The following is a 20,411-nucleotide window of genomic DNA, read 5'->3' as shown; positions in this document are numbered from 1 at the left end:
GACTCTGGCAGTGACACAACTGACTAAACAGTACGCACATCTACAGGGTTTGCCAATTCATGCGTACGAAAACGCTAGGCCTCGATTGCTCATTGGTATCGACAACCATCATTTGGTTCGACCGACTCGTTACGCGGAAGGTGGGAAATATGAGCCCGTTGCGGCAAAGACGTCATTGGGATGGATCGTATATGGCCCACGTAATAAGAACTCCAACAGTGTTAACATACAAGCAATACATACCATCCACATATGCAACTGCGGCGCAGATGCAGAAGCCGCTCTGGACGCAGCGGTAAAAAACTTTTTTTGCTCGAATCGCTCGGTATCGTCAAACCGTTGGAAACACTTCGTTCAAAGGATGATGAGCGAGCGTTGGGGATTCTCAACGCGGAATCGAAATTCAACGGAAAGCATTATGAATCCGGATTGCTGTGGCGTTTTGACGATGTTAAGTTGCCATGCTCTCGTGACATGGCTATGAGAAGATACAAATGCCTGCAAAAAAGAATGTCGAAAGATTCTGTATTAGCTAAGGCAGTCATTGAGAAAATGAGGGACTATGAAAGGCAGGGTCATATACGACGATTATCGCCTGAAGAACTGTCGATGAAAGGCCCCCGAGATTGGTTTCTGCCCATATTCCCGGTTTTCAATGTGAACAAACCAGGCAAGGTTCGAGTAGTTTTCGACGCAGCGGCGAAGGTTCAGGGTGTTAGCCTCAACACATATTTACTAAATGGACCAGATCTGTTGGCAGGGCTTCTATCCGTATTATATAAATTCCGTGAGCATCGTGTGGCCATAGTTGGGGATATTAAGGAAATGTTTTTCCAAGTCCGTATGAAACCAGATGATCAACGATCCCAGATGATTTTATGGAACGAGAACGACTTTACAGGTAGCGAACCGGATGTCTATGCAGTTGCTGTTATGACTTTCGGTGCTGCATGTTCGCCAAGTACCGCACAGTTCATTAAAAATTTGAACGCAGACCGTTTTGCTGACAAATATTCACGGGCTGTAAAATGCATAAAGGAAGAACATTATGTAGACGATCTTTTGGCCAGCGCTGAAACTGACGAAGAAATCATCACGTTAGCTGAACAAGTCCGGCATATCCATGCTGAAGGTGGTTTCGAAATCCGAAACTGGCTGTCTAACTCACATCGTGTGACATCTCACCTACAACGCGAGGCATCACCCGAAGACAAGATAAACATGTGCTCCGATGATCGCACCGAAAAGGTTTTGGGTATGTGGTGGGATACGTTAACCGACACATTTACTTTCAAGCTATCCCCCAAACACGACATACAGCTGCTATCTGGAGGACGGATGCCAACAAAACGCGACGTTCTGCGAACAGTGATGGCGATTTACGATCCAATGGGAATCATCGCGAATTTTCTCATGTACGTAAAAATTCTTATGCAGGAAATTTGGCGTGCTGGCCTTGGATGGGATGATGTGTTGTCCGGTCGACTAGCCGAAAAATGGAGCGTTTGGGTTGCGGTATTGCCGACTATTTCACAAGTACGTGTTCCTAGGTGCTATCGTCAGTTCACTTCGGTAAATGCAAAAATACAGCTTCATGTATTCTGCGATGCCAGCGAGAACGGGATGGCTGCAGTGGCGTTTTTCCGTTTCAACGATGGGGGTATTATCGAATGCTCTCTGGTGGGTGCCAAAACTCGCGTAGCTCCGATTAAGTTTGTATCCATCCCGCGCCTAGAACTGCAGGCCGCAGTCATAGGAGCCCGCTTTGCTGCAGCGATTATCGCCCAACACCGAATAGCCATCGAACGCATTTTCTACTGGACCGATTCACGTGACGTGATATGCTGGATGCGGTCTGATCATCGCCGATTTAGTCAGTTCGTTGCTTTCCGAGTAGGCGAACTCCTGGAGACGACTTCTGTGCATGAGTGGCGCTGGCTATCAACAAAGTTAAACGTAGCTGATGATGGAACGAAGTGGCAGAAGGTACCAACTGCAGATCCCGATAGTCGCTGGTTTCGCGGACCGGACTTCTTGTGGAAGCCCGAGTGTGAGTGGCCAGTTCCCGAACAATATCCCACCGACACGAAGGAAGAGTTACGGCTACACATGATGCATCATAACACAAACACGAAGCCATGGATTCAGCTCGAGCGTTTTTCATCCTGGAATCGCTTGTTAAGGTCAGTAGTGTACGTCTTACGATTTGTCTCCTTTATCGTTTCTAAGAGAACGGCTAGAACAACAGGACCGCTAACACAAGGCGAGCTTGAAAAAGCAGAATATGCCATTCTTCGATTGGCACAGAGGGATGCCTTTTCACAGGAGATACGACGATTAACCGACGCACGTGACGCAAGCGAACAACGTTGCACATGGAAATCCGTGTTGCCGAAGACGAGCATACTTGCAAAGCTGTCCCCCGAGGTCGATGACAACGGAGTACTGAGAATGCGCGGACGCCTGACCAATTGTCCTTGGGTTAGCGAATCTACCAAGCGGCCCGTGATCCTGCCACGACAACACCAGGTGACAGCACTAATTTTAGCAGATTTTCATCGTAGGTTCCAGCATATACAGGGTTTCCCACGATTTTTTGGTCAGTTCCCATGATTTTTTGGTGCGTTCTCACGATTTTTTGGTCGTATCCCATAGATTTTTGGTTCGTTCCCATAATTTATTGGTATTTTCCGATTGGACATCAATACAATTGCACCAAAAAATTCTGGGAAACGACCAAAAAATCGTGGGAACGCACCAAACAAACATGGGAACCCACCAAAAATTGATGGGAACCAACCAATAAATCGATAGAAACCCTGTAAACCATCACGCGGCAATAAATGCGATACGAAGCAAGCTATACATACCGAGACTGCAAGCCGAATTCAATCGTATCCGTAGGACATGTCAGCACTGCAAAAACCGTGATGCCAAGCCAGAGCCTCCAGAGATGGGGAACCTTCCCTCCGAGCGTCTTGCTGCTTATCAGAAGCCGTTCTCATTCACGGGCGTCGACTATTTTGGCCCGGTAACCGTAGCAGTTGGTCGACGAGTCGAAAAACGTTGGGGCGTTCTCTTCACCTGCCTCACCACCAGGGGCATCCATCTAGAGGCTGCGCACTCCCTGACCACATCATCATGCATCTTAGCTATACGTCGTTTCATCGCTAGGCGTGGGCAACCTTTGGAATTCATCAGCGACAACGGTACGAACTTTGTCGGTGCATCGCGAGAGCTTGCTGAGGCCTGGGAAGCGATAGACAAACAGCGTTTAGCGGAGGAGTTTACAACACCGCGTCTCGCGTGGAAATTTATCCCACCTGGTGGACCACACTTTGGAGGCTGCTGGGAACGACTAGTGCGATCCGTCAAGAAGGCGATGAGCGAAATACGGATGTCTCGGCTACCAACCGACGAAGTGTTAACGACTGCATTAACGGAGATCGAAGCGATGCTTAATTCTCGCCCTCTTACACAGGTACCACTTGACAGCGAATCCGAGCTTCCTTTAACCCCGAACCACTTTCTGCTAGGGACAGCTAACGGAGAGGCACCCAAAGCAGTATTCAGTGAAGACGTCGCTACCCTAAAAACCACATGGAAGGTATCAGAGGTTATGGCTAATCTCTTCTGGAAGAAGTGGGTAGCATACTACTTACCGACCTTAACGCGCAGAGTTAAGTGGCATCATCAGGTTCGTCCGATTAAGGAGGGCGACATTGTAGTGATCGTGGATCCAAACCTTCCCCGAAACACTTGGCCCAAGGGACGGGTAGTGGCGGTCATCCAGTCGAAGGACGGGCAAGTCCGGCGCGCAACCGTAGCTACAAGCACCGGAATCTACGAACGGCCGGCCACGAAGATAGCCGTGTTGGATGTACAACAGGAAAATAATACTTACCCGCTGGAGATCAATAGTCGACAGCACTAAGAATAACCCACGAAATGGTAAGCGAAAACACATGGTCACGACACAACAACAATAACGAACTGAAGAGTCAAGAGCTTCCGGGCAATTGACTGGGCGGGAGAATGTTATTGTTTAACACAGGAAAACATCGAATGTCAGCGCAAGTGTCAAGCAGTGACATTTGACCCACGTTACTGCGACTGTGGGACTGCTCGACTAACGATGAGGATCGAGCAAATCGCAAGCCCGCGAATTTGCAATGGTGGAAAAAGCCATAAAAGGGAAATTTGGGAAAGCACTTTCTCTTTTCTCGTCATCATCGCGGAACCAGAAGCAGTGGAATTTTTTTAACCACTTTGTTATAGTAAATTTACAGTACCACCGTTACGTACTGCGTTAATAGAATTCAATAAAGTGAAGTTAAGAGAACCTAACTAACGCCGCGAGTGAATCATTTCGGGATAAAAAATATATATAAATATCACCGGACGTTGCTAACGCAACAGTTACCGATCATAAACCCCTTATTTACATTAAAAACTCAAATAAGAACGCTAAATTGATACGTTGGCGATTAGACTTAGAAAATTACGACTACGACGTAATCTATAAGACAGGAAAGACAAATGTTGTGGCAGACGCACTTAGTAGAAAAGTCGAAGTTAACAACAATCAACTAGAAAATGTTGTTTCTGTTGATCAAGTATCTGTGGAAAATAATATCAGTTCATCTTCTTCCGAAACAGCACATTCAGCAAACACATCCGATGACTATTATATGCATTTTACAGAAAGAGCTATTAATAGTTACAGAAATCAAATCATTTTTAAAGTAACGGACTCCGACTCCGTTATCACGGAACAAATTTTTCAAAACTATAAGCGAACAACTATATGCTCCACTTCGTTTGATAATAGAAAAGTTACAACATTTTTGAAAGATCATTCGAATGGAAAGCAAAATGCTGTGTTAGCTCCAGAATGCTTACTTAATTTAATTCAAGAAGTTTACAGAGAATGCTTCTGCAACACAAACTGCCATTTCATTATTACACAAAATATGGTTGAAGACGTAACTTCCGAAACAATGCAAGACATTATCATAAGAAAAGAACATGATAGAGCCCATAGAGGCATAACCGAAGTCGAAAGTCAGATTAAACGATCTTACTTTTTCCCAAACATGATCAAACGAATCAGGCAATTAATTAATTCATGTACAATTTGTACTCAACACAAATACGAACGAAAACCATATAATATAAAAATTTCACCAAGGCCAATAGAAAATGGTCCCTTTTACAGAGTCCATATGGATATTTTCGGCATGGATAGACACTACTACCTTTCTTTAATTTGTGCATTTTCGAAGCACCTTCAACTTATAGAAATTAAATCTAGAAACATGACAGATATACGGAATGCCCTTTCACAGTATTTCAGAACATTTAGACCACCAAGAAAAATCATTTGCGACCATGAAGCAGCTTTTACTAGCATTCAGTTCCAAGACTTTTTAGCTAATTTCGGAACCGTAATAGAATTCGCTTCCTCATCAGAGTCAAATGGCCAAATAGAAAAAACTCATAGTACTATCATTGAAATTTATAATACTAACAAACACAAATTCATCAATAACTCATCTCCTGAAATAGTGCAAATAGCGAACTCAATGTACAACGATACTGTTCATTCAGTCACCACTTATACCCCTAATGAAATTATTTTTAATCCAGGGTATACGATAAACCCACCAGAAATAGCCGATAACGCCGACAAAATGTTCAAAAATGTAAAAAAGAACCTTCAGCTAGCTGCAAATAGAATGAAGAAAAATAACGACAAAAAAGAAATTGCACCTGCTGTAAATGAAGGACATGATGTTTATGTAAAGAAAAACACTAGAAAAAAGCTAGATCCACGCTTTTCAAAATCAAAATGTTTGGTTAATAATGAAAAAACCATTCAAATTGGACCAAGAAATGTCAAACGCAATAAAAATAAAATAAAACGCATAAGAACATAATTGTACATGAAACTAATATTTTTTATATATTTACAGGATTTGACGTCTCAAAAAAAGAAAAAAAAGAAAAAAAAAAGAACAGACGACTGGCTGAGCACAATTTTTATTTTTTCCATTCTCTTTTAGCAAAAAAAACTAAAGAAGAAAAAAAGGATCGCAGTGGTACGACTCATTGTCGCTCATTTAAATTTAAAGCATTTAAATTAGGAAAAGAAACTTGATAAAAAAAGGGTTAGGAAATCGAAGGAATCACAGGAAATAGCAAATTAAATCATTAATTGAAAAATGAATAATTTTGAATTTAAATTTTTTCTGCTGCACGACAAGACGTCGTCAGAATAGTTATGTTGATGGTCATTCTAATGATAGCTCATATTAAAGCCCAAGAATTAAAAATAACTAGTTTGATTGATCAACCAATTTTAATTCTAGAGAAACATAATTGCAAAATTCAAATCGGTAATATCAATATAATACATGAGGTAAACATAACAGAAATTGAAAATACAATGCACCTATTAACTCAAGTAGCTTTTCGCCCAACCAATAGTCCTCTATCAATAATTGCAAAGCATAAGGTTAGAAACTTATATTCTAATTTTAATCTCATAAGACCAAGGACGCGTTTGATAAGAAGCGTAGAAGCTATAGGCTCGGTTTGGAAATGGATTGGAGGAAGCCCGGATGCACATGACCTGCAAATCATCAACAGTACAATGAACGATTTGATAGAGAGTAATAATCAGCAATTCCTAGTAAATGAAAATCTTGGAATGAAAATTAAAAACCTCACCAACGAAATGAAGCAGATGATTGAAAATAGAAACGACATTCTTCTTAATGAATTAGACATGCTGACGGCAATTATCAATATAGATACAATTAACAAGATATTAGAAGATATACAAGAAGCGATATCGTTATCCAAAATGTCTATTACAAGCAGCAAACTTCTATCACCACGCGAAATTGCTATTATACAACAGCTATTAGAAGACCAAGGAGTTAAAAGCGATATTCCTGACGAGATCATTTCTTATGTCACTCCTAAAATAGCAGTCAACAACAACAAACTGCTCTACATACTTAAAGTGCCAGAGTTGCAAAAGGAGGAGTCAAAAGTAATAGAACTACTAGCACTGAATCACAATAACTCGTTAATCAAAGACTATCCAAGGCAACTCGTGAAACAGAAAAAGAAGCTATATACAACAAAGAATCCAGAGAAATACGTACAAAAGTATTCTGATATCATGGATTTTTTGATAACTGCATCGCTCCATTAGTAATGGGGAAAGAGAGCCATTGTGTAGTAGTTCCGGAAAACGAAACAACAGCTAAAATGATAGGTGATAATCAACTTCTTATTGAAAACGCAAAAGATCATTTGGTAACATCCGATTGTGGACCGAACGATCGACATTTGAATGGAAACTTCTTATTAACTTTTTCTAATTGCACCATACAATTCAGAAACAAAAGCTTCACATCAGAAGAAATCCATGTCAAGAGTCCAGCTGTATATGGGACAGTTTTCAACATCGCAATTCATCGAAAAGTTGTCGAAACTCCTTTAGCCTCCCTGGATGATAGAACATTGACGAATCGCAAACACATCGAACACATCTACTTGCAACAATATAAAAATATTACTTGGAATTGGAGCTTATTAACTGGACTGGGAGTGTCCACTACAGTATCTATTGCCATTATCATATTTGCCTATTTTTACTTTAGTCGTTTCATCTCAGCCATATCAAATCAGATAGAAAAGAGGAAATCTCGCTCACAGAAGTCGTCACGAAACCATCGTAGAGAAAATAATCTCGAAGACAGTTTAAACGCATGAGGACACGCTTTTTTTTCACCCCCTGGAGGAGTTATGTGGCATTGGACACCATCACGTGGCACGACACAATGCTTTACCATGTTGCAGCGCGGCACATTCCATCTCTTCTATTTTTCACGGGCGCGCATCATCGGACACCAGCCGGGCCGACAACGCAGACAGCACGGTCGCGCGACATCGGACACCAGCCGGACGCAGACAGCTCCCACAAACATACACCGCCAACCGAGGTAGAATTAATGTGAGAGTTTTAGTTTTAGTTTAGAACTCATTGGAGTAACATTTAATCTTTTTGAATAAAAAGCCGAATAATAAATGTACACCGCATAATTGGCGCAGCCGGGTAGGCACTAAAGAAAAGTGACGTCATAGTGAGAAACAGTGGAAAGTACTGAACTAATAACACAGTACAACAGTGATCCCGCAAAGTGCATCGTGATCTACGAGCATCGAGCATCCACAAGCACGTCGCTGAGGAGTTGAGGATCCCCCCGCTAAGACGCACACGGAGCACCGTCATTGTTTTCTTGGCCTTCGCCCAAACACGACTTCAACATAAACCGTGTGAGTATTTAGTGTTGAGTTTCTGTGCGTGAAATCGTGTTCAGTAAAACTACCTAAATAATAACACAAGAAATCGGGGGTGAAAGAATTTAAAATTAATGTGAGTGCGCACTATCAGATAGACGCATCACACTAGTTTTATAAATTTCTTTTCATTCACGTACCTAGAGCCACTACCAGATAGAGCTTTAGGATTGGCTTTCTTTATGCCAAAAATCAAGAACAACGCTTTCAAAAAGGCCCAACAGCTGATTCAGGAAAGAATTTTTACAGAAGAAAGTACGGTATCTGAGGAATTTCGCACATACCAATTGCAAATTTGCAGTTATCACTTGAGCACCTAAACATGGAACCTCAAGCTCAAACTACTCAAGAGAGTGGTAATGATCAGATGGCTCGTATGATACAAGCCATCGAAAACATAAGTGCAAGATTAACGCAGCAGGAGTTGCAATGGCAAAGTACAAATGGAAACCAGGGAATAGCACACCAACGAAGTGATCCTATTCCTCGTGAAGTGACAATATCAGGTGATCCGTTCCGTATCCCTGATCCCATAAAAATGTTGCCCATATTTAATGGCAATAAAAAGCAACTCGCAAGTTGGATAGAAACAGAAAAAACTCTTCGTTTATTCGAAAACCTCGTGTCACCACAAATATTTGAAATTTATGTGACAGCTGTTATAAACAAAATAGAGGGGCATGCTAAAGATGTAATTTGTACAAACGGTAACCCAAAAACGTTCAGTGAAGTGAAAGAAATTTTGATAACATCTCTAGGAGATAAACAAGATCTTTCCACGTATAACTGCCAACTCTGGCATAACAAAATGGATGGTAACGCAAACACGCATTATCAGAAAACTAAGGAACTGGTTTACAATATAAAATCGTTGGCAAAACAAAATCCTAAGTACAATCTTCATTGGGATGCCATAAACGACTTTATAGACGAATATAGTCTAGCTGCATACGTCAGTGGGCTGCAGAAACCCTATTTTGGGTATGAACAAGCTGCTGAACCCAAATCAATCGAAAATGCGTATGCATTTATATGTAAATTTACATCAAATGAATCTAACAGAAACCTTACCCATATTCAATTAACACAATCAAAACAATACTTAGGCAACTCACATACCGCAGGGCAAGGAAATAATAAAAAACAAACAGAAAGGAAATTTAACAATACAAAAATCACACAGCCTCAGCAACAGGATTACAAACCTCGTAAACCAGTTGACACGAATCTGCCACCCGAACCGATGGAAATAGGTTCTACCAAAAGTCGACTTACTTTAAATAAGAAACAGCTGTTTAATGCTGAAATAACAAAACCCTCCGATAACGAAGAATCTGAGTCTGAGGATGAATTAGACATAAATTTTGCTTAATTCATCCAGAAAACAAAAACACGTAAATTACTTGCCTTACATTATATCAAATACTCAAACTTATCCCACAAACATTTTGATCGATACTGGAGCAAATAAAAATATAATACGGCCGGGCATTCTCCCACAAACAAGAAAGGTAAAGGAAACCAAAATAAAAAAAAACACCGCTGGATGTAAGCACGTTACGGAGAAAGGACGTATTAATTTACTCGGCGATAATTTTCCAAATCAAACCTATTATGAGTTAAAATTTCATAATTTTTTCGACGCACTCATTGGTTCCGAACTAATGGCTAAAAACCAAGCAATAATAAATTTTAAAGAAGAAACATTTGAAATCGGAAACATGAAACTCAAATATGAAAAATATTTTCCCGATAAACAATTATATTCGCACAACTTAGAAATGGAAACATCCGTTAATGGCGATTGGTTCGTACCAACGTTTCAAAAATTTTGGATTTTTGCTTAAAGGAGTTGTTATTGAGCCAGGTTTATATAGAGCTAATAACAATAAAACGACAGCAAAAATTTTAAGCACAGAAAAAACAATACCTGATGTCAAAGGAAAATTAAACATAATAGTAAATAATTTTGAAACGATTTCCCCAATCCCATCACATCCAGAGCGTAGCGTTACAAATGAAGTGCTTAGTGAAATAATCCGCACAGATCATTTGTCAATACTAGAGAGGGATGAACTATTCAAAACAATACTTGCAAATAAAACAGTTTTACTTAGGGCTGGAGAGAAACTTACATCTACATCTTTAATAAAACATAAAATCTTAACAACAGACGAGAACCCTGTTTACACAAAATTATATAGGTATCCACACGTTTTTAAAAAAAGATGTGGAAGAGCAAATCAAGGAACTGTTCGACAACGGAATCATACAACATTCAATTAGCCCTTACTCATCGCCAGTTTGGGTTGTTCCAAAAAGATAGACGCATCAGGAAAACGCAAAGTGCGCGTTGTTATTGACTATCGTAAGATCAATGACAAAACCATTAACGATAAATTTCCCATCCCACAAATAGAAGAAATATTAGATAATCTTGGCAAATCAGCATATTTTACCACCTTAGATTTAAAATCAGGTTTTCATCAAATCGAAATGGACCCCGACGATCAAAAAAGACAGCGTTTTCAACAGCTTTAGGGCATTTTGAATTTACGAGAATGCCGTTTGGCCTGAAAAATGCCCCAGCGACATTCCAGCGTGCGATGAATAATGTTTTATCAAACTATATTGGATCAATCTGCTATGTGTATCTTGATGATATAATCATAATTGGTAAAAATCTTCAAGATCACCTCAACAATGTTTCAAAAATCCTTAAGAGGTTAAGTGATTTCAATCTTAAAATACAATTAGACAAATGTGAATTTCTTCGCAGAGAAACGGAATTTCTTGGACACATTATTGCCCCTGACGGAATCAAACCTGATCCAGAAAAAATAAGAAAAAATTCAAGAATGGAAACTTCCATCCAATCAAAAAGAAATAAAACAGTTCTTAGGACTCGTAGGGTATTATAGACGTTTTATTAAAGATTACTCAAAATTAACAAAACCCCTCACCAAATTGTTACAGAAGGATGAAAAAGTAAACCTTAATGATCAAGAATATCAGGAAGCCTTTAAACATTTAAAAAATATAATAGTTTCAGATCAAATCTTATCTTATCCTGACTTTGAACTTCCTTTTATATTAACAACTGACGCCAGCAATTATGCCCTAGGCGAAGTTTTATCACAAGTAATCGATAAAACAGAAAACCCCATAGCTTTCGCAAGCCGTACTCTAAACAAAACAGAGTCAAATTACTCCACAACAGAAAAAGAGGCACTAGCCATCATATGGGCAGTAACCAAGTTTAAGCCGTACCTGTATGGTAACAAATTCACTTTGGTTACCGATCATAAACCCCTTATTTACATTAAAAACTCAAATAAGAACGCTAAATTGATACGTTGGCGATTAGACTTAGAAAATTACGACTACGACGTAATCTATAAGACAGGAAAGACAAATGTTGTGGCAGACGCACTTAGTAGAAAAGTCGAAGTTAACAACAATCAACTAGAAAATGTTGTTTCTGTTGATCAAGTATCTGTGGAAAATAATATCAGTTCATCTTCTTCCGAAACAGCACATTCAGCAAACACATCCGATGACTATTATATGCATTTTACAGAAAGAGCTATTAATAGTTACAGAAATCAAATCATTTTTAAAGTAACGGACTCCGACTCCGTTATCACGGAACAAATTTTTCAAAACTATAAGCGAACAACTATATGCTCCACTTCGTTTGATAATAGAAAAGTTACAACATTTTTGAAAGATCATTCGAATGGAAAGCAAAATGCTGTGTTAGCTCCAGAATGCTTACTTAATTTAATTCAAGAAGTTTACAGAGAATGCTTCTGCAACACAAACTGCCATTTCATTATTACACAAAATATGGTTGAAGACGTAACTTCCGAAACAATGCAAGACATTATCATAAGAAAAGAACATGATAGAGCCCATAGAGGCATAACCGAAGTCGAAAGTCAGATTAAACGATCTTACTTTTTCCCAAACATGATCAAACGAATCAGGCAATTAATTAATTCATGTACAATTTGTACTCAACACAAATACGAACGAAAACCATATAATATAAAAATTTCACCAAGGCCAATAGAAAATGGTCCCTTTTACAGAGTCCATATGGATATTTTCGGCATGGATAGACACTACTACCTTTCTTTAATTTGTGCATTTTCGAAGCACCTTCAACTTATAGAAATTAAATCTAGAAACATGACAGATATACGGAATGCCCTTTCACAGTATTTCAGAACATTTAGACCACCAAGAAAAATCATTTGCGACCATGAAGCAGCTTTTACTAGCATTCAGTTCCAAGACTTTTTAGCTAATTTCGGAACCGTAATAGAATTCGCTTCCTCATCAGAGTCAAATGGCCAAATAGAAAAAACTCATAGTACTATCATTGAAATTTATAATACTAACAAACACAAATTCATCAATAACTCATCTCCTGAAATAGTGCAAATAGCGAACTCAATGTACAACGATACTGTTCATTCAGTCACCACTTATACCCCTAATGAAATTATTTTTAATCCAGGGTATACGATAAACCCACCAGAAATAGCCGATAACGCCGACAAAATTTTCAAAAATGTAAAAAAGAACCTTCAGCTAGCTGCAAATAGAATGAAGAAAAATAACGACAAAAAAGAAATTGCACCTGCTGTAAATGAAGGACATGATGTTTATGTAAAGAAAAACACTAGAAAAAAGCTAGATCCACGCTTTTCAAAATCAAAATGTTTGGTTAATAATGAAAAAACCATTCAAATTGGACCAAGAAATGTCAAACGCAATAAAAATAAAATAAAACGCATAAGAACATAATTGTACATGAAACTAATATTTTTTATATATTTACAGGATTTGACGTCTCAAAAAAGAAAAAAAAGAAAAAAAAGAACAGGCGACTGGCTGAGCACAATTTTTTATTTTTTCCATTCTCTTTAGCAAAAAAAAACTAAAGAAGAAAAAAAGGATCGCAGTGGTACGACTCATTGTCGCTCATTTAAATTTAAAGCATTTAAATTAGGAAAAGAAACTTGATAAAAAAGGGTTAGGAAATCGAAGGAATCACAGGAAATAGCAAATTAAATCATTAATTGAAAAATGAATAATTTTGAATTTAAATTTTTTCTGCTGCACGACAAGACGTCGTCAGAATAGTTATGTTGATGGTCATTCTAATGATAGCTCATATTAAAGCCCAAGAATTAAAAATAACTAGTTTGATTGATCAACCAATTTTAATTCTAGAGAAACATAATTGCAAAATTCAAATCGGTAATATCAATATAATACATGAGGTAAACATAACAGAAATTGAAAATACAATGCACCTATTAACTCAAGTAGCTTTTCGCCCAACCAATAGTCCTCTATCAATAATTGCAAAGCATAAGGTTAGAAACTTATATTCTAATTTTAATCTCATAAGACCAAGGAAGCGTTTGATAAGAAGCGTAGAAGCTATAGGCTCGGTTTGGAAATGGATTGGAGGAAGCCCGGATGCACATGACCTGCAAATCATCAACAGTACAATGAACGATTTGATAGAGAGTAATAATCAGCAATTCCTAGTAAATGAAAATCTTGGAATGAAAATTAAAAACCTCACCAACGAAATGAAGCAGATGATTGAAAATAGAAACGACATTCTTCTTAATGAATTAGACATGCTGACGGCAATTATCAATATAGATACAATTAACAAGATATTAGAAGATATACAAGAAGCGATATCGTTATCCAAAATGTCTATTACAAGCAGCAAACTTCTATCACCACGCGAAATTGCTATTATACAACAGCTATTAGAAGACCAAGGAGTTAAAAGCGATATTCCTGACGAGATCATTTCTTATGTCACTCCTAAAATAGCAGTCAACAACAACAAACTGCTCTACATACTTAAAGTGCCAGAGTTGCAAAAGGAGGAGTCAAAAGTAATAGAACTACTAGCACTGAATCACAATAACTCGTTAATCAAAGCCTATCCAAGGCAACTCGTGAAACAGAAAAAGAAACTATATACAACAAAGAACCCAGAGAAATACGTACAAAAGTATTCTGATATCATGGATTTTTTTGATAACTGCATCGCTCCATTAGTAATGGGGAAAGAGAGCCATTGTGTAGTAGTTCCGGAAAACGAAACAACAGCTAAAATGATAGGTGATAATCAACTTCTTATTGAAAACGCAAAAGATCATTTGGTAACATCCGATTGTGGACCGAACGATCGACATTTGAATGGAAACTTCTTATTAACTTTTTCTAATTGCACCATACAATTCAGAAACAAAAGCTTCACATCAGAAGAAATCCATGTCAAGAGTCCAGCTGTATATGGGACAGTATTCAACATCGCAATTCATCGAAAAGTTGTCGAAACTCCTTTAGCCTCCCTGGATGATAGAACATTGACGAATCGCAAACACATCGAACACATCTACTTGCAACAATATAAAAATATTACTTGGAATTGGAGCTTATTAACTGGACTGGGAGTGTCCACTACAGTATCTATTGCCATTATCATATTTGCCTATTTTTACTTTAGTCGTTTCATCTCAGCCATATCAAATCAGATAGAAAAGAGGAAATCTCGCTCACAGAAGTCGTCACGAAACCATCGTAGAGAAAATAATCTCGAAGACAGTATAAACGCATGAGGACACGCTTTTTTTCACCCCCTGGAGGAGTTATGTGGCATTGGACACCATCACGTGGCACGACACAATGCTTTACCATGTTGCAGCGCGGCACATTCCATCTCTTCTATTTTTCACGGGCGCGCATCATCGGACACCAGCCGGGCCGACAACGCAGACAGCACGGTCGCGCGACATCGGACACCAGCCGGACGCAGACAGCTCCCACAAACATACACCGCCAACCGAGGTAGAATTAATGTGAGAGTTTTAGTTTTAGTTTAGAACTCATTGGAGTAACATTTAATCTTTTTGAATAAAAAGCCGAATAATAAATGTACACCGCATAATTGGCGCAGCCGGGTAGGCACTAAAGAAAAGTGACGTCATAGTGAGAAACAGTGGAAAGTACTGAACTAATGACCCGCAAAGTGCATCGTGATCTACGAGCATCGAGCATCCACAAGCACCAAGGACGGCAACGTCGCTGAGGAGTTGAGGATCCCCCCGCTAAGACGCACACGGAGCACCGTTATTGTTTTCTTGGCCTTCGCCCAAACACGACTTCAACATAAACCGTGTGAGTATTTAGTGTTGAGTTTCTGTGCGTGAAATCGTGTTCAGTAAAACTACCTAAATAATAACACAAGAAATCGGGGGTGAAAGAATTTAAAATTAATGTGAGTGCGCACTATCAGATAGACGCATCACACTAGTTTTATAAATTTCTTTTCATTCACGTACCTAGAGCCACTACCAGATAGAGCTTTAGGATTGGCTTTCTTTATGCCAAAAATCAAGAACAACGCTTTCAAAAAGGCCCAACAGCTGATTCAGGAAAGAATTTTTACAGAAGAAAGTACGGTATCTGAGGAATTTCGCACATACCAATTGCAGAATTTGCAGTTATCACTTGAGCACCTAAACATGGAACCTCAAGCTCAAACTACTCAAGAGAGTGGTAATGATCAGATGGCTCGTATGATACAAGCCATCGAAAACATAAGTGCAAGATTAACGCAGCAGGAGTTGCAATGGCAAAGTACAAATGGAAACCAGGGAATAGCACACCAACGAAGTGATCCTATTCCTCGTGAAGTGACAATATCAGGTGATCCGTTCCGTATCCCTGATCCCATAAAAATGTTGCCCATATTTAATGGCAATAAAAAGCAACTCGCAAGTTGGATAGAAACAGAAAAAACTCTTCGTTTATTCGAAAACCTCGTGTCACCACAAATATTTGAAATTTATGTGACAGCTGTTATAAACAAAATAGAGGGGCATGCTAAAGATGTAATTTGTACAAACGGTAACCCAAAAACGTTCAGTGAAGTGAAAGAAATTTTGATAACATCTCTAGGAGATAAACAAGATCTTTCCACGTATAACTGCCAACTCTGGCATAACAAAATGGATGGTAACGCAAACACGCATTATCAGAAAACTAAGGAACTGGTTTACAATATAAAATCGTTGGCAAAACAAAATCCTAAGTACAATCTTCATTGGGATGCCATAAACGACTTTATAGACGAATATAGTCTAGCTGCATACGTCAGTGGGCTGCAGAAACCCTATTTTGGGTATGAACAAGCTGCTGAACCCAAATCAATCGAAAATGCGTATGCATTTATATGTAAATTTACATCAAATGAATCTAACAGAAACCTTACCCATATTCAATTAACACAATCAAAACAATACTTAGGCAACTCACATACCGCAGGGCAAGGAAATAATAAAAAACAAACAGAAAGGAAATTTAACAATACAAAAATCACACAGCCTCAGCAACAGGATTACAAACCTCGTAAACCAGTTGACACGAATCTGCCACCCGAACCGATGGAAATAGGTTCTACCAAAAGTCGACTTACTTTAAATAAGAAACAGCTGTTTAATGCTGAAATAACAAAACCCTCCGATAACGAAGAATCTGAGTCTGAGGATGAATTAGACATAAATTTTTGCTTAATTCATCCAGAAAACAAAAACACGTAAATTACTTGCCTTACATTATATCAAATACTCAAACTTATCCCACAAACATTTTGATCGATACTGGAGCAAATAAAAATATAATACGGCCGGGCATTCTCCCACAAACAAGAAAGGTAAAGGAAACCAAAATAAAAAAAAACACCGCTGGATGTAAGCACGTTACGGAGAAAGGACGTATTAATTTACTCGGCGATAATTTTCCAAATCAAACCTATTATGAGTTAAAATTTCATAATTTTTTCGACGCACTCATTGGTTCCGAACTAATGGCTAAAAACCAAGCAATAATAAATTTTAAAGAAGAAACATTTGAAATCGGAAACATGAAACTCAAATATGAAAAATATTTTCCCGATAAACAATTATATTCGCACAACTTAGAAATGGAAACATCCGTTAATGGCGATTGGTTCGTACCAACGTTTCAAAAATTTTGGATTTTTGCTTAAAGGAGTTGTTATTGAGCCAGGTTTATATAGAGCTAATAACAATAAAACGACAGCAAAAATTTTAAGCACAGAAAAAACAATACCTGATGTCAAAGGAAAATTAAACATAATAGTAAATAATTTTGAAACGATTTCCCCAATCCCATCACATCCAGAGCGTAGCGTTACAAATGAAGTGCTTAGTGAAATAATCCGCACAGATCATTTGTCAATACTAGAGAGGGATGAACTATTCAAAACAATACTTGCAAATAAAACAGTTTTACTTAGGGCTGGAGAGAAACTTACATCTACATCTTTAATAAAACATAAAATCTTAACAACAGACGAGAACCCTGTTTACACAAAATTATATAGGTATCCACACGTTTTTAAAAAAAGATGTGGAAGAGCAAATCAAGGAACTGTTCGACAACGGAATCATACAACATTCAATTAGCCCTTACTCATCGCCAGTTTGGGTTGTTCCAAAAAGATAGACGCATCAGGAAAACGCAAAGTGCGCGTTGTTATTGACTATCGTAAGATCAATGACAAAACCATTAACGATAAATTTCCCATCCCACAAATAGAAGAAATATTAGATAATCTTGGCAAATCAGCATATTTTACCACCTTAGATTTAAAATCAGGTTTTCATCAAATCGAAATGGACCCCGACGATCAAAAAAAGACAGCGTTTTCAACAGCTTTAGGGCATTTTGAATTTACGAGAATGCCGTTTGGCCTGAAAAATGCCCCAGCGACATTCCAGCGTGCGATGAATAATGTTTTATCAAACTATATTGGATCAATCTGCTATGTGTATCTTGATGATATAATCATAATTGGTAAAAATCTTCAAGATCACCTCAACAATGTTTCAAAAATCATCGACCCCGAACGCACCATTAGGTGCAGGATTGTTGCTGAGGGAACCGCAGCAACGGTTGACTTCGGAGGTTCGCGAAGCCCCTGCATCGCGGTACACACCGCTTGCAAACTCTACTGTGGCAGACCTGGGGCCTTTACATCGCTCATCCTCGGAAACCGTGCCACGGTTAGCGCACCTACCGACCACTGCGGACGTGCAACAACCAGCGCCATCGCAGGGAGGCGTTTCTGCAGGAACCGTGCCGCGGGCGGCGGACGGTGCATCTGGAGCGGCCATCGAGGACATGGAACTACGACCGCAAGCGCAGGATGGCGCTTCTGCGGGAACCGTACTGCGGACGGCGGTCGGCGCATCTGGGGCAACCATTTCGAACGTTCATCAGCCGACGCCATCGCAAACCGGCACACCCGGGAGGACGATGGCGGATAAGCTTGCGGAGTCGAGCGAAGCTGTTGCCGCCTTGGAACTTCGGATGCGAAATTTGACTCGACGAAAGCTGGAGCTTGAGAGACGAGAGCTGGAGTTTGAAGAGCAGCTGATCTTGGCTGAATCGAAGAGGATCGGCGATGGCTTCATCAGCATGATTGACGACGAAGGTGAGTCAAATAAAATGGTTGATTGGTCGAGACGTGGGGATAGTGAGGGGCATAGTTCATACCATCCGAATGTGTCACCTTCTACATCGCGTACTGAGCCTCCAGGAAACGCACAACAGGGAAATGATTCAGTGGTCAGTCAGCAGCGTCAGCCTAGAAGTGAAAAATATTTAAATATTGCTGATGGGGCGGTTGATACTTACCCGTTCCGTAACAGCATCGGAACCACGTTGATGAATGTCAACCAGAGTCAACTTCTGGCTCGAAAGGCAAGCTGCAAGGAGTTACCGTATTTTTCCGGCAAACCCGAGGAGTGGCCCATTTTTATCGCCACATATGAAACCTCGACAGCTGCTTGTGGGTACTCCGATGAAGAGAACACTTTAAGACTGCAGCGGGCGCTTAAAGGCAAAGCTCTTGAAGCCGTTCAACCATGTTTGCTTCATGCTTCTAACCTTACTAGTGTGATAGAGACGCTGCGCATGTTATACGGTCGCCCGGAGATAATTGTGCATTCGTTAATCCACCGCATACATCAAATGCCTGCACCACGAATCGAGCGCTTGGAAACTCTAATCGATTTTGGGATGGCGGTCCGAAATATGTGTGCCACTATAACCGCTTCGGGGCTAGAAGAATATAAGTGCAACGTGGCATTAATGCACGAGTTGGTAGGAAAGTTGCCTCATGCGCTTCGGCTAGACTGGGCACGACACCGTATGCAATCGAGCTCCGCGACACTCTCGGAGTTTGGCAAGTGGATAGAAACCCAAGTTAAGGCAGCTAGTCTGATAACATTGCCATCCCTTGAATTCAGGCCAGAGAGAAAACTCGACCATAAGAGTAGAACGCATCACATGAACATACATAACGCTACGGGGTTGGTTAGTGAAGGAAGTCAAATTTGTCTACTGTGTGAGGCCACTTGTGTTGACCTTTCGCAGTGTGAGCAGTTCAACAGACTAAATGTGAATGATCGATGGGCAACTATACGCAGACTGAATGCTTGTCGGAAGTGTCTGAAAATACACACCTACGGCTGCAAAGGGAAAAAGGCTTGCGGGAAAAATGGTTGCGAGTATCTGCACCACGAACTATTACACAATCCCGAGCGCCATTCAAAACCAAACGAGTACGCGGTTGCCACAGCATCACTGAACGCGCATTCTGAGGTTACCGGTGATGTATTTTTAAAATACATCCCTGTAATAGTTTACGGGCGAGACAAGGCCATCACGACCTTTGCCTTTTTTGACAGTGGATCTACCGGTACATTCATCGAGCATAGCCTAATTGAGGAGCTCGGTCTGGAAGGACAGCCCCATCCTCTGTGCCTGAAGTGGACAGGTAACTCGGAACGCGACGAAACGGGTTCAATTCGCGTGTCGCCTTTGGAGATTTCAGGAGTCGGGCAAAACAGCAGTGTACATATTATCCCAAAGGTGCACACGGTGCAAAGCCTTTCTCTACC

At 39.8% G+C, this 20,411-nt stretch overlaps 1 protein-coding gene across 1 annotated transcript; it reads left to right on the top strand.

Moving 5' to 3' along the window:
- Window positions 1-456: 456 nt before the first annotated feature.
- On the top strand, window positions 457-2,991 carry LOC120898047. Its single transcript, XM_040303380.1, has 2 exons — window positions 457-2,529; window positions 2,905-2,991. The coding sequence occupies exons 1-2, from the start codon at window positions 475-477 to the stop codon at window positions 2,929-2,931; spliced, it is 2,082 nt and encodes a 693-aa protein (XP_040159314.1). The 5' UTR covers window positions 457-474; the 3' UTR covers window positions 2,932-2,991.
- Window positions 2,992-20,411: the final 17,420 nt, after the last annotated feature.

The sequence above is a fragment of the Anopheles arabiensis genome, chromosome 2, assembly GCF_016920715.1.
Source record: "Anopheles arabiensis isolate DONGOLA chromosome 2, AaraD3, whole genome shotgun sequence".
NCBI lineage: Eukaryota > Metazoa > Arthropoda > Insecta > Diptera > Culicidae > Anopheles > Anopheles arabiensis.
This window is presented reverse-complemented; position numbering and strand designations above follow the sequence as displayed.